General features: G+C 46.9%; 1 protein-coding gene across 1 annotated transcript in view; it reads left to right on the forward strand.

The window, feature by feature from the left end:
- The window catches only part of SLC23A1 (solute carrier family 23 member 1), a 395,963-nt gene that overhangs the window by 23,187 nt on the left and 356,744 nt on the right, over positions 1 to 16,032 (forward strand). The window contains exon 3 of the mRNA XM_077264915.1: positions 10,857 to 11,014. Coding sequence (XP_077121030.1) covers positions 10,857 to 11,014 — 158 coding nt within the window. The remainder of the gene's footprint in view (positions 1 to 10,856; positions 11,015 to 16,032) is intronic.

Genomic DNA, 16,032 nt, shown 5'->3' on the forward strand with positions numbered 1-16,032 from the left:
GAGTTACCAGGCGAGTCAGGCTCAAAACTCCTAGAAAGGGCATCCGCCTTAACATTCTTAGAACCCGGTAGGTATGACACCACAAAATTAAACCGAGAGAAAAATAATGACCAGCGCGCCTGTCTAGGATTCAGGCGCCTGGCGGTCTCAAGATAAATCAAATTTTTGTGGTCAGTCAATACCACCACCTGATGTCTGGCCCCCTCAAGCCAATGGCGCCACTCCTCAAAAGCCCACTTCATGGCCAAAAGCTCCCGATTCCCAACATCATAATTCCGCTCAGCGGGCGAAAATTTACGGGAAAAGAAGGCACAAGGCCTCATCACGGAGCAGTCAGAACTTTTCTGCGACAACACTGCCCCAGCTCCGATCTCAGAAGCGTCGACCTCAACCTGAAAAGGTAGAGCAACATCAGGCTGACGCAACACAGGGGCAGAGGAAAAACGGCGCTTGAGCTCCCGAAAGGCCTCCACAGCATCAGGGGACCAATCGGCAACATCAGCACCCTTCTTAGTCAAATCGGTCAATGGCTTAGCAATATCCGAAAAACCAGCAATAAATCGACGATAAAAGTTAGCAAAGCCCAAAAATTTCTGAAGACTCTTAAGAAAAGAGGGCTGCGTCCAATCACAAATAGCTTGTACCTTGACAGGATCCATTTCAATGGAAGAGGGGGAAAAAATATATCCCAAAAAGGAAATCCTCTGTACCCCAAAAACACACTTAGAACCCTTCACACACAAAGAATTAGACCGCAAAACCTGAAAAACCCTCTTGACTTGCTGGACATGAGAGTCCCAGTCATCCGAAAAAATCAGAATATCATCCAGATACACAATCATAAATTTATCCAAATAATCGCGAAAAATATCATGCATAAAGGACTGGAAAACTGACGGAGCATTTGAAAGACCAAAAGGCATCACTAAATACTCAAAATGGCCCTCGGGCGTATTAAATGCGGTTTTCCACTCATCCCCCTGCCTGATTCGCACCAAATTATACGCCCCACGAAGGTCAATCTTAGAGAACCACTTGGCCCCCTTTATGCGAGCAAACAAATCAGTCAGCAACGGCAATGGGTATTGATATTTAACAGTGATTTTATTCAAAAGCCGATAATCAATACATGGTCTCAAAGAGCCGTCTTTTTTTGACACAAAGAAAAAACCGGCTCCTAAGGGAGATGACGATGGACGAATATGTCCCTTTTCCAAGGACTCCTTTATATATTCTCGCATAGCAGCATGTTCAGGCACAGACAGATTAAATAAACGACCCTTTGGGTATTTACTACCCGGGATTAAATCTATGGCACAATCGCACTCTCGGTGCGGAGGTAACGAACCAAGCTTGGATTCTTCAAAGACGTCACGATAGTCAGACAGGAACTCAGGAATTTCAGAGGGAATAGATGATGAAATGGAAACCACAGGTACATCCCCATGAGCCCCCTTACATCCCCAGCTCAACACAGACATAGCTCTCCAGTCGAGGACTGGGTTGTGAGATTGTAGCCAAGGCAATCCTAGCACCAAATCATCATGTAGATTACACAGCACCAGAAAGCGAATAATCTCCTGGTGATCCGGATTAATACGCATAGTTACTTGTGTCCAGTATTGTGGTTTATTATTAGCCAATGGGGTGGAGTCAATCCCCTTCAGAGGAATAGGAGTCTCCAAAGGCTCTAAATCATACCCACAGCGTTTGGCAAAGGACCAATCCATAAGACTCAACGCGGCGCCAGAGTCGACATAGGCGTCCGTGGTAATAGATGACAAAGAGCAAATCAGGGTCACAGATAGAATAAACTTAGACGGTAAGGTGCAAATGGAAACAGATTTACCAAGCTTTTTAGTGCGCTTAGAGCATGCTGATATAACATGAGTAGAATCACCACAATAGAAACACAACCCATTTTTCCGTCTAAAATTCTGCCGCTCGCTTCGGGACAGAATTCTATCACACTGCATACTCTCTGGCGATTTCTCAGTGGACACCACCAGATGGTGCACTGGTTTGCACTCCCGCAAACGCCTATCGATCTGAATAGCCATTGTCATGGACTCATTCAGACCCGCAGGCACAGGGAACCCCACCATAACATCCTTAATGGCATCAGAGAGACCCTCTCTGAAAGTCGCCGCCAGGGCGCACTCATTCCACTGAGTAAGCACAGACCATTTACGGAATCTTTGGCAGTAAATTTCCGCTTCATCTTGCCCCTGAGATAGGGACATCAAAGTTTTTTCTGCCTGAAGCTCCAAATGAGGTTCGTCATAAAGCAACCCCAAGGCCAGAAAAAACGCATCCACATTGAGCAACGCAGGATCCCCTGGTGTCAATGAAAAAGCCCAGTCTTGAGGGTCGCCCCGGAGCAAGGAAATCACAATCCTGACCTGCTGTGCAGGGTCTCCGGCAGAGCGAGATTTCAGGGACAAAAATAATTTGCAATTATTTCGAAAATTCTGAAACCCAGATCTATTCCCCGAGAAAAATTCCGGCAAAGGAATTCTCGGCTCAGATACAGGTGCATGACAAACAAAATCTTGCAAATTTTGTACCTTCGTGGCGAGATTATTCAAACCTGCAGCTACACTCTGAAGATCCATTACAAACAGGTGGACACAGAACCATTCAAGGATTAGAAGGAGAGAAAAAAAAAAAAAAAAAATTTCAGCAGACTACTTATTTCTCTCCTTTCTCAGCCAAGGATTTTAACCCTTTAGTGGGCCGGTCAAACTGTCATGATCTCAATGGCAAGAGATCATAGCATCAGCATATAAAGGAACTAGCTCTTGGAAGATGGGAACTGAGCTGACCATGAACTAAACCTAACGCACAACTAGCAGTGGCCGGGTAGCATGCCTACGTTGATTCTAGATGCCCAGCACCAGCCGGAGGACTAAATAATGCTAGCAGAGGAAAATATTAGTCCTAGCTCACCTCTAGAGAAATACCCCGAAAGGAGACAGAGGCCCCCCACATGTATTGGCGGTGAATTAAGATGAAATAACAAACGTAGTATGAAAATAGGTTTAGCAAATTTGAGGTCCACTTACTACATAGCAGAAGACAGAAAGGACACTTTCATGGTCAGCTGAAAACCCTATCAAAACACCATCCAGAAATTACTTTAAAACTCTGGCATTAACTCATAACACCAGAGTGGCAATTCCTGTTCACAAGAGCTTTCCAGACACAGTAACGAAACTACAGCTGTGAACTGGAACAAAAATGCAAAAACAAACATGGACAAGAGTCCAACTTATCTAGTAGTTGTCTAGGAGCAGGAACAAGCACAGAGAGGCTTCTGATAACATTGTTGACCGGCAAGCAACTAACAGAGCAGCAAGGTTATATAGCGACTCCCACATCTTGATGGGAACAGGTGAACAGAGAAGATGAAGACACCAGTTCAATTCCACCAGTAGCCACCGGGGGAGCCCAGAATCCAAATTCACAACAGCTGCCTACCTGCCTGGGCTGGACGCTAAGAGCTGTGCACAAAGACCTGTGTGATGTCAGAAGTGGGCGGGTGGAGCATCACATGGCAGCACAGAGCCCTCCCTCTTCTTGACATCATCACAGGTCCTTCAGACTCCAACACTAGAATCTGCTGGCTTCCATTACCTGTGCTGTGGAAAGGCAACAAGAGGGAGGGCTCTGTGTGTGCAGTCATGGGATGCTTTTACCTCACCACAGTGTGGCTGCCACAATTAAGAGGTTAGTCTTTCCAAAACACAATACAGCACTCTGCCACTCCATTAGTGAACTATAACTCCCAGCATGTCATAGGATCTGCAGGACATGCTGGGAGTTATAGTTCTCCCATGGGATTTTAAAGCAGCACTCCAGTGTTATTTTGCAGTGCTGGAGTGGTGCTTTCAATATAAGCCCTGCGCCCCCATTCTTATACTCACCCTCCAGCATCTTCATATAGTACTTCACAGACACCACACTGGTCCCGCAGCTTCCAACATAATAACATGCTATTATATATAATAACACCACATATAATAGTATGTTATTAAATATTTTACCACATTTTTTTGCTTCAAATATTTTTTCCCTATTTTCCACCTCTAAAACCTGGGTGCGCCTTATAGTCCGGTGCATCTTATAGTCCGAAACATACGGTAAATAAACTGGAACTGTGGGCAGCAACTAACAGAATGTTTTAACAAGGAGAAATGCAAAGTCCTACATCTGGGCAAGAAAAATGAAAAAATCATACAAAATGGGAGGAATAGGGCTAAGCAACAGCATATGTGAAAAAGACTTGGGTATACAAATAGATCACAGACTGAATATGAGTCAATTCTGATGCTGACATGTCCATTTTTTAACAGCAGCACGAGCCACAAAACCTCTCGCACATGTGCACACTGATGACACATGGATGACATCGGAGCAGCTGTGGACTGCTATTTTTAGGCTGGGGGTGTCAATATACATGGCCCCTTACCAGCCTGAATATACTAGTCCACAGTTGTCTGCTTTAGCTTCATTGGTTGTCAAAAATGAGGGAGAACCCCATGCCATTTTTTTAAATTATTTACTTAGATAATTAAAAAATACAGCATGGAACCTCTCTATTCTGAGGGTTGCAGCCCAGAGCTGTCAGTTTTGCCTGACTGGTTATCAAAAATACATAGGAACCCCACATACCGTATTTTCCGGATTATAAGGCGCACATAAAATGTTGAGAATTTCTCAGAAATAGAAAGTGCGCCTTATAATCCAGTGCGCCTTATATATGAACCCAACAGTAAAGAGAGAGGTTCATACAGGATCCTTTACCTCTATCGTGGGCGGCAGGGGTCGGCGGCGGCATACCACAGCACCACCATGCTCCTCCCCCCCGTGCGCCTATGAATTTATTCTTCACTTGGACAAACACAAAAAAATACCGCGCTATAACCGCCCCACTAAGGAGGCTACTAGTGCATGAATACCCTATTGGTATATATAAGACCAACTGGCTGCGGGCCCGAAGTGAAAGTGAAAGTACAAATAAAGTGCACGCTTATATTACGCCCCTAATTGGCACCGGGTTCCACAGCACAATCTAGCTCCAACAGTATTAATATTTACTCACATCTACCTGCTTAAGGGTAGAGGATTACCTACTTCAGCCGCAGGGTTGATGAGGCTGGCGTGCAGGGGTCCTGTGACGTTCCTATACAGCAGGTGGGGCGGAAGAGATGCTTTGGCCGCAGGGTGGATGTGACCGGCGTGCAGGGTTGCTGCGCCGCTCCGGATCAGCGGGTAGGACGGAGGAGGTGTGGGCAGTGCAGAGCCAGAGGCGCCCCGGCCGGTAGCGACACTGGATGCACGCAAGAAACAGGACGGTGGCCGATATCAGTCGGCCGCTCGACCTGGCAGTGACGTCACTAGCTACGGAAGCAGCGAAGGGTCAGATTCAACCAACGCGTTTCGAGGTGGGACGCACCTCTTCGTCAGGGTTCTTCACTTGGGTTTTTACAGTATCCATAAATGGATTGAGCATTACGGCCACCATAGTCAGGAGCCACACTGAGTGATACTTACAGCTCTGTGCGCAGGATCCTTGCAATATATCTGTGCTTTAGCGTTAACTATACCCACTACCCCAAAAAATGCCTCCTGTTAAGAGACATGCTTATGATGCAGGTTTCAAGCTTAAAGCTACAAGTTATGCAGTAGAGCATGGAAATAGGGCAGCTGCAAGAGAATTCAACATTAATGAATCCATGGTGCGTAAGTGGAGAAAACAAGAAGATGCCCTCCGCCAAGTAAAGAAGACCAAACTGAGTTTCCGAGGAAACAAAGCAAGGTGGCCACAGTTGGAGGACAAAATAGAACAGTGGGTTATGGAACAGAGAAACGCAGGTAGAAGCGTCTCCACTGTCTCTATTCGACTCAAAGCCACTGCTTTAGCACGTGACATGGAGATCAAGGACTTTCGAGGAGGTCCTTCATGGTGCTTTCGTTTCATGAAAAGGCGTCATCTCTCCATTCGCACCAGAACTACTGTGTGCCAGCAATTACCAAAGGATTATGAAGAGAAGCTGGCCATTTTCCGCACCTACTGCATAACCAAGATAAATGAAAAGAATATCCAGCCAGAACACATTATTAACATGGATGAGGTTCCCCTCACTTTCGATATCCCCGTAAACCGTACTGTTGAGAAAACAGGGACCAGTACGATATCTATACGTACCACAGGAAATGAGAAGTCATCTTTCACTGTAGTTCTCGCTTGTCAGGCTAATGGCCAGAAACTACCACCCATGGTAATTTTCAAGAGGAAGACTTTGCCTAAAGAAAATTTTCCTGCTGGTGTCATCATTAAGGCTAACCCAAAGGGCTGGATGGATGAGGAGAAGATGAGTGAGTGGCTGAGGGAGGTCTACGTCAAGAGACCGGGTGGCTTTTTTCACAAATCCCCATCCCTATTGGTCTGTGACTCGATGCGCGCCCACGTGACCGATACTGTCAAAGCCCAAGTGAAGAAAACTAATTCGGAGCTTGCTGTCATCCCTGGTGGATTAACCAAAGAGCTCCAGCCGCTAGATATCAGCATCAACAGGTAATTTAAAGTTAAATTGCGAGCTGCATGGGAGCATTGGATGACAGAAGGTGACCACACATTCACCAACACAGGGAGGCAACGCCGTGCGAGTTATGCCACTATGTGCCAGTGGATCGTGGATGCCTGGAAGAATGTATCAGTCTCCAGTGTCATCAGAGCTTTCAGGAAGGCTGGAATCACCACTGAAGAGCCTAGCAGCAGCAACGAGACCGACTCGGATAATGAAGAGGAGGACCCCATGCTTGATTCCGAAATCGCCCAACTGTTCAACTCCGACACTGAAGATGACGGATTTGATGGATTTCTGGTGGAGGAATGAACTGAAAAAGTACGGTAAACGTTTTGATTTGCAATTACAGCTGAACCAGTTGCAAGTTATTGTTAAAAAGTGTAATAAATTTTGACTTGCAGTCTGAGCAATGGTTTATTTAACGGTAATGTGCTGCGCCTTATAATCCAGTGCGCCTTATATATGAAACAAGATTGCTTATAAGGCGCTCATAGAAAGTGCGCCTTATAATCCGGTGCGCCTTATAATCCGGAAAATACGGTAAATTTTTGTATTTATTTATAGTGCAGGTGGCAGCTGATGAATGAATGATGAGCCACCGCCTGCTCTTGTGGTTAATCATTGAATACAACTCTCAGCAATGTCCCCTGCTAGCGGATTGCAGCTCAAGCAGGGGACAATGATGTGAGCTGTCTTCATCAACCAGTGTCAGAGATCAGTGCGAACAGTACCGATGATTCACAGGCACCGTTACGTGTGATACTGATGCAGCACACGGGCGGTACATGGTTGCCACAATTACAAAACACATACACAGGAACACGGATATTTATGGTACTGTTTTTTCCAATATCAGGACATGTGAAAGAGCCCTAAAATACGCTTTGTATAGCAAAAACTAGTTTTTGCATCGTCATATTTCAGTCATGTGAGGGCTTGTTTTTCCAGGATGAGTTGATATTTTTTGATCACTTTCTATTTCAATTTTTGGAAGGCAGAATGAACAAAAATCAGCCATCCAGTATTTGTTATTTTTATGCCTTTCTGCGTGTGGTAAAATTGATAAGGCAGCTTTATTTTTTGGGTCAGTGTGATTACAGCGATACCACATTTATATATTTTTTATGTTTTTGGCGCTTTTACACAATAAAAACTATTTTCTTATTATTTTTGCATTGCTTTATTCTGAGAGCTGTAAGTTTTTATTATTTTTCTGCTGATGGAACTGCATAGTGACTTTTTTTTTTGCAGGACAAGATGACAATTTTATTTATATTCGTCCTTTTGATTGAGTTTTTTTCCACTTTTTGTTTGTTTGTTTTTGTTTGGCAGTGTGATGATAAAGCATCATTTTTTATTTATTTTTTACGGTGTTCACTGAAGGGGTTAACTAGTGTGACACTTTTATAGGGCAGGTCATTTTGGACTCGACCATTCCAAATATGTGTACTTTTTATTTTTATTTCTGGGTACAATACATTTTTATTTAATTTTTATTATTTTGTGATTTTTAATTTATTTATTTTTACAATTTTTGACAATACCCGCTGATTACATAAGTTCCATTTTTCTGGAAATATCATATTCATGCTTTTTATGTTTTTGCTATGTACTATTATTAGGAGCTGAGAAACAATAAATCCAATAGTTACATATCTAATTAAAGGGGTATTCCCATCTTCAAGATCCTATCCCAATATGTAGTAGGTGTAATGATAATATTGTTAGCAAATACCTCCAGAAATAAAGTATCGTTTTTCTGATTTGTTAGGGCTCTTTCCTTATGTTCAGGCGTTGCAGGACCTTAGAGATCCATGGTTACCTAAAAGTTCAAGTTTAGCCATAAGTTAATTTAATTGGTAATTATCTGACTTTTCGTTAATTTAATTGGTAATTATCTGACTTTTCTGTTCTCTCTGGAGTACAAAGGGGACTGCTTGAAGAAAATAGTAAATGTTTGGATGCTCTTTTGATTTCAAATAGGCTGAGTTTTATGTACTCAATGTTAGGCCTCTTTCACACATCCATGTCTCTGGTATGTGTGGTGACAGTTTTCACACGTACCAGAAACACTGACACACATAGAACTATTCAAATTAATGGGTCTGTGCACATGTCAGTGTGTTTCCATGGACTGTGTGTTAGGACTAGCGGAATGCACCGAGTAAATATAGATGTTATTATGGTGCGTTCGCAGCCCGGGGTTCACCTTGCAGGAGCAACCTGCTGCTAGCAAATGACGGCACTATATGGCGGTATAAGCGAACTCTGTTACTTCACAGAGTCGCACAGAAAGAAGATGCTGTGCCCTGTTAACATCACAGGGGAACACAGGTAACTGTTGAGCTGATGGCAGTCAGTGGTAACGCACTCAGAGAAGCACACAAAACACTTCTCTCCAGTGGAACCGGAATTCTAGAGGCTATGAGCCAGCCCTGAATACATTCATACAAAACTCCTCAGCGGAGGTGCCGGTATTCTAGGGGCTTATTTCAGCCAAACCCTGTCCACATACAGGCGCGACCACAATAGCAAAGCTCATACACATATTGATACTAGCACATACCCATGCAAACCTGCAGCAACTTCAGGACCTTCCTAGAGGACCAATGGGAGCTGCCACAGTACCTGAGCAGCTTCAGGATCTTCCTAGAGGACCAATGGGAGCTGCTGCAGTACCTGAGCATGTGACCCCTGACCTCCAATGAGAGGTCTTACCTTGGGCATGCTCAGAAGGGGAAAAGCAGGACTTAGTCCCAGAGACGTCTGCTCGCCGCTGACCAGTACTGGCTATAATGGCAGAACCTGGAAGAACAGCAGTAACCAGGTGCAGAGCATCTGCCTGAGCCAGACGCTGGGACTGACATCTCTGCTGAGCAGGCTCCACTGTGGCTGGAGAAGGATGGGAGACCGCAGCGGAGATGGCTCAAGATTCCCCTTGTGCAGAGGCGGGAACTCGACACCTAACACTGTGTGCCTTTGTGCCCCACACGTAGACATGTCCATTTTTTACCATCAGCATGGACAGCAAAATGTCCCGTACACGTGCACATGGAGAACACACATTGATGTCCTCCATCTAACACGCATCGGCACCAGGGATGAAGCGCTACAGTAAGCGCTATTCCCCGGCAGCAGGTGCTGAAGATAGCTCTCATCATTCTCCCCTGCTCTGCCAGTGATTGGCGCGAGCAGGGGAGAATGGTGAGAGTTATATTAAAGTCCGAACAATGACAGCAGGTGGGGGCTTTTGGGACTCTTACTCCCATCATCCGACACCTGCTGCCGCTAATAACAGTGACAGCAGAAGCGGATGATCGGGGAATTCCTCAGCCACTGCCTGCGATATAACAAAATAAATGAATGAAAAACCCAAGAGAGTCCCAAAACCCCCACCTGCTGTCATCGTTCTAATTTTAATATAACTCTCAGCATTCTACTCTGCTAGCGCTGATCGCCGGCAGAGAAGGGGAGAATGATGAGAGCCGTCTTCAGCACCCGCCGCTGGGGAACAGTGCTTAATGTAGCGCTTCTTCCCTGGCGGCCATCTGTGTGGTACTGATGCGGCACACGGGCGGCACACGTATTACACACACAGACACAGATATCTCCGGTACCAGTTTTTCCGGTACTGGAAATAAATGGATGTGTGAAACCGGCCTAAGGGTCTGTGCACATGTTGCGGTTTTGTCACAATTTTGGCACTTTTTTGCACAGATTTGTCATAAGAACCTGAAGGATTTCCTAGTCCCAACAAAGTAAATGAGATTCCAAAATTTGTCTCATTCACATGCTGCTTATTTTTTCCTTGTAGATTTGAAGCAGATTGAAAATGTGCAGCTGGTCAATTATTTCAGTGTTTTTACTGCAGATTTCACCCATATTAATGAACAGGAAAAATGCATCAAAAACACATGCAAAAAATGCATCAGAAATACTTAAAAGCATGTCAAAACGCATGTATGTAATGCTACATTTTTCCTGCCAACACATGAGTATTTACAGCAGATTTTTTTGGCTGCAAATACTGAATGTGTGCACATACCCATTAAAACCCTCCTTACATCCAGCCATGACAAATTTGAATATCACCATGCATTGCTAAAATAAAATCAGTTACTGAAGAAGACTATAAAAGTTTCAGTAAATATTTGATTTTTTTAATAGGAGCAGCAGACCCCTACGTACCCTTATAAGTAGTTTACTTAAAGCTTTGGTGTTGACATACACCCTTTAAAGTGTCCCGGTTTCAATGTTTTGCAGCACTACCTGACATGCTTCAGTGGGACAATCGCTATTCCATTTCTTCTAGCAAATGCTCTCTGTGTTGGAAATGATCAGCAAACCGTAAGCCAGCTGATAGGAACAATATTTACATGTGTTGGGATCACTACAATTATCCAGACAACATTTGGTGTAAGGTATGATTTCTTCTTTCATTTTTGCATTTAATTCTTCTGCGGTGCATTCTTTCATGCTTACGTACATGTACATTCACTGACTGCAATATTTAGCAATATATATAAGCAACTAGATGTTTCCAGCCAGCTAACGCTCGGCACGCTCATTGCTATCTAATTAACGCTGCTGGTGATTAAACTAAAGTAAATAATGATGTAATAGGATGCAGGTACTGAGTATAGGCCCCGTCTCACTTAGCGATTTACCAACGATCACGACCAGCGATATGACCTGGCCGTGATCGTTGGTAAGTCGCTGTGTGGTCGCTGGGGAGCTGTCACACAGACAGCTCTCCCCAGCGACCAACGATCAGGGGAACGACTTCGGCATCGTTGAAACTGTCTTCAACGATGCCGAAGTCCCCCTGCAGCACCCGGGTAACCAGGGTAAACATCGGGTTACTAAGCGCAGGGCCGCGCTTAGTAACCCGATGTTTACCCTGGTTACCAAAAAAAACAAACAGTACATACTCGCCTTTCGGTGTCCAGGTCCCTTGCCGTCTGCTTCCTGCTCTGACTGACTGAGCCGCCGTACACTGAGAGCAGAGCGCAGCGGTGACGTCACTGCTGTGCTCTCACTTCTCACTGTACGGCAGTCAGTGAGAGCAGGAAGCAGACGGCAAGGGACCTGACGGACATCAGAAGGCGAGTATGTATTGTTTGTTTTTTTTTACATTTACGCTGGTAACCAGGGTAAACATCGGGTTACTAAGCGCGGCCCTGCGCTTAGTAACCCGATGTTTACCCTGGTTACCAGTGAAGACATCGCTGGATCGGTGTCACACACACCGATTCAGCAATGTCAGCGGGGCCTCAACGACCAAAAAAAGGTCCAGGCCATTCCGACACGACCAGCGATCTCGCAGCAGGGGCCTGATCGCTGGTACGTGTCACACATAGCGAGATCGCTATGGAGGTCGCTGTTGCGTCACAAAACTTGTGACTCAGCAGCGATCTCGCTAGCGATCTCGCTATGTGAGACGGGGCCTTTAGTCACCACGGAACAGACAGACCAACAGTTGAGGGGTTTAATAACAGGAATAAGGTTCTCCTCGCAGGGAGGAAGCAATGGGAAATAACTAACAATAAAACAATGCAAAAATACAGGAGTTAAACAATATAACAGAATTAAGCAGGATTCCTTGAGAAAAGAACACTTATCAGTCTGATGATGACTTGCTTGGAGGGTCGTCTTCTCCAACGTAGGCGCCGAGAAACAGCGGCACTTCTCGTCCCTCTGTTGTCCGTGGGCAGAGTAGTCTCTGAGAGCCTGCTGCCTGGAGTTTCGGGAGTTAATGTGGTATGCACAGGCTCTGAGTCTTTAACTTTTACAGCACAACCAGGAAATCGGGGCTCCGCACTGTTGTCTCTATACCAGGAAAAGAGGGGCTCTGCACTGTTAAGTCTCTGTACTGATACCGTGGGGACCAGGGTGTCGTAGTCTCTAAACGGGTCTCAAAGCGCCCCTCTCCAGTCACAGCAGAGTCCGCTTTATGTACTCACGAGATACAGTCTTTCTGGGCAGTCTCTCTCTATTTGTCCTCAGACTGGGAGCTCTCTCTCTCTTCTGGAGCACAGCTGCACCCTGCTGTGCACGCTGCTCTGCACGCTGCTCTGTCTCCTGCGTGCGTCCCTTTCCCGCCCTCTGGCTGCTTCCTTTCTGTCCCAGTCTATCAGTCTCTCCCTAGGGAACCCGCAGCACAGCTCAATGGTTCCGGGCACAGAGCCGAGAAGGTAACCGCCCCAGACTCTTCTTGTGCTTTTAACTCCTTACATTACTTTCTGCTCGCCATTCCACGGCCAAGATCTTCAGGAGTTCCTGTTGGCAATCTTCCAGTCCTTGCACAATCTGCTGCCAGATGAACTCATCCTGATTGTAGCGAACAGGGGGTACACCAGCCGTTGAACGTTCAGAGCGTCTCAAACCAGCAGGGGCGGTGGTGTCAGCTGCTGTGGGAGGGGTCGAGGCTTCCTCCAATACGTTGGTAGAATCTGGCACCAGCCCTGTTCCTGGGTTCACTGGAAGAGATTCGGAGTCTTCCTCGTCTTCCACATCTACATTGATCACTGGCGCCGCTGGTGGGGGTGCTGGAGTCAATTGGACTGATTCAGGATCTCGGGACAAACATGGACGCAACATATTCCTGTGCAGTGTGCGGGTAGGAGTCCCTTCTTCCGTTTCGGGCTGGACCTCATAAACGGGACCCCCGTTGCCGAGCCGCCGCTTCACTCGGTACGGCTTTTTCTCCCACCGGTACTGTAGTTTGTTGTGTGGGCGCTTTTCCCTCACTAAGACTCGGTCTCCAGGCCGCAGGGCTGTCCCCTTTTGAGGAGCTACCTGGGGATGCTCCAATTCTTGCAGCCGGTCCTGCACTAGACGTTGAATTGTCCGCAGCCGACGAGATGTTCTTGAACCCAGGAGTACACCCCCATCCGTGGGTAGTCCTCCTCGGGATCCTGCGCCAGCTCTGCCAGTCCCTTCCCGGGTCGGCCAAAGAACAGAGAGTAGGGGGTGAATCCGGTGGTGCTGTGTTTACGATTGTTATACGCCCACACCAATTCAGGGACGGACTCAGTCCACTTCGCTTTCTGGTCCTCCTCCAGGGTCCTCAGCATTTGAATCAGACTGCGGTTAAATCTTTCACAAGCCCCATTCCCCTGTGGATGATAAGGGGTGGTCCGGTACTTATTGATTTTGTACAGCTGGTGCAGCTCCTCCATCACTCTTTCAAGGAAGCAGGCCCCTTGATCAGAATGAATGCGCTTGGGACACCCGTACACCTGAATGAAGTGTTTGCAGATTGCGTGAGCCGCAGACTCGGCAGTCTGGTCCCGCGTGGGCGTCACTACGGCAAATTTAGTAAAGAGGTCTATCATCACTAAACAATGCTCATAACCTTGGTGTGCTGGTCCAATTGTCAAGTAATCTATTGCCAGTAGGTCCATGGGGCCAGAAGACCTCACTGTCTCTGTGGGAGCTCGTTGTTCTGGTGGTTTGACCAGCTCACAACTTCTGCATTGCCGACATACTTTATCCACAGTGTTTCTTAAGTGGGTGTGATAAAATAGGCGCTGTAACCACTGGAAAGTCTTTTCTGGCCCAAAGTGTGCTCCTTTCTCATGTGCTTCCTTAGCCACCTGACCTGGTCTACCATGGACGAGGGAATCACTGTCTGCCATACAAGACTGAGTTCTGTTTGCAGGAATACCTTCCGGTACAAGATACCATCCCGCAACTCGAGCCTCTCCCACTGGCGTAGCATCTTCAGTACTTCAGGTGACATGGACCTCCTTTCATGTCGATTGGGCATTTGTTCAGACACGACCCACCTTCTCAACTGAGCTAGCTCCGGATCCTCCTGCTGTACTCGGACCCACTCATCGCGAGGCTGCTCCAACAAGTTCACACAGGCCTTTTCCTGTTCAATTTCCCGCGCCGCTGCCACCGTCCTGGCAGTCTGTCCAAAACCTGGAACCTCTATATCTTCCAGTTCTTCATCCTGGCTGGGTGCTGGTTTGCGATAATTTACTCGGGAGAGGGCATCCGCATGTACATTCTCAGCTCCTCTTTTATACGAAATTCTGTATCGGAACTTGGCCATTCGGGCTACCCAACGTTGTTCTAGGGCGCCTAACTTGGCATTCTCGAGATGGGCCAATGGATTGTTATCGGTGCGTACATGAACTTCTGAGCCAGCCAGATATTCCGCGAACTTCTCAGTCATTGCCCACACCAGCGCCAACAACTCCAACTTGAATGAACTGTAGTTTTCTGGATTCCTTTCTGAGTCATGCAGAGACCGACTGGCGTATGCGATGACGCGCTCTTTCCCATCCTGCATCTGCGACAGTACAGCCACGAGGCCCTGCAGGCTCCCATCAGTGTGCAAGATGAACGGTTGTGTGAAGTCAGCGTAGGTCAGCACGGGGGCCTCCGTCAAAGCCTTCTTCAAAGCCAAGAATGCCTCCTCCTGATGCTTCCCCCACTGTATGTTCCTGTTTTTGGCGCAAGAGGGCACTCCCCTCAACAACTCCTGGAGTGGATTAGCAAGGCGGGTAAAGTCTTTTACAAAGCGTCTGAAGTATCCGGTGAGTCCCAGGAACGCACGCACATCTTTCACCGTTTTTGGAGTTGGCCACTCTTGTACCGCAGCGATCTTCTCCTGGGAAGGCCTCACCCCCTCAACGGAGACAACGTGTCCCAAGTATTCAATCTCGGTACGGAAGAGGTGGCATTTCTGGGGTTTCACTTTCAAGCCATACTTCTGTAGCCGACTCAGAACTTGCTCTAGCCTCTGCAGATGCTTCTCAAAGGTGGGGGCAAAGACGATGATGTCATCCAAGTAGATCAAAGTGGCTTCAAAGTTCAGGTCTCCCAGACATCTCTCCATGAGTCACTGAAATGTTCCCGGGGCGTTTGCTAGGCCGAAGGGCATCCGGTTGAACTCATACAGTCCCATCGGAAGGATGAAAGCCGTCTTGGCTCGGTCTTGCTCAGACATGGGCACCTGCCAGTAGCCGCTGGCCAAGTCTAACGTGGAGAAATATCTGGCATTCCCTAGTGCCGTCAGGGACTCCTCTATCCTGGGCAGTGGGTATGAGTCCCGCACTGTGCAAGCGTTGAGCCGCCGATAGTCCACACAGGACTGCAGGGACCCGTCTTTCTTTCTTACCAAGACGATAGGGGCAGCCCACGGGCTCTGACTCTCACGTATAAGTCCCTTCTTCAGCATGTGTGACAGCATTCCCTTCACCTCCTGGTACATCTGTGGGGGTATTTGGCGGTACCATTCCCGGATTGGTGCCGCATCCCCGGTGGGTATCTCGTGGGTGATGGCCATGGTACGTCCAAAGTCATCTTCATCTTTGGCGAACGCATCCTGAAATTTCCCCAATACAGCTTCTACCTGAGGTACCTGCTGCGGAGTAAGTTCCGAGAGCTCCGCCCTCATGCATTCCAGTATCTGGCACCCTTCTTG

This window comes from Ranitomeya variabilis, chromosome 5 (genome assembly GCF_051348905.1).
Source record: "Ranitomeya variabilis isolate aRanVar5 chromosome 5, aRanVar5.hap1, whole genome shotgun sequence".
Taxonomy (NCBI): domain Eukaryota; kingdom Metazoa; phylum Chordata; class Amphibia; order Anura; family Dendrobatidae; genus Ranitomeya; species Ranitomeya variabilis.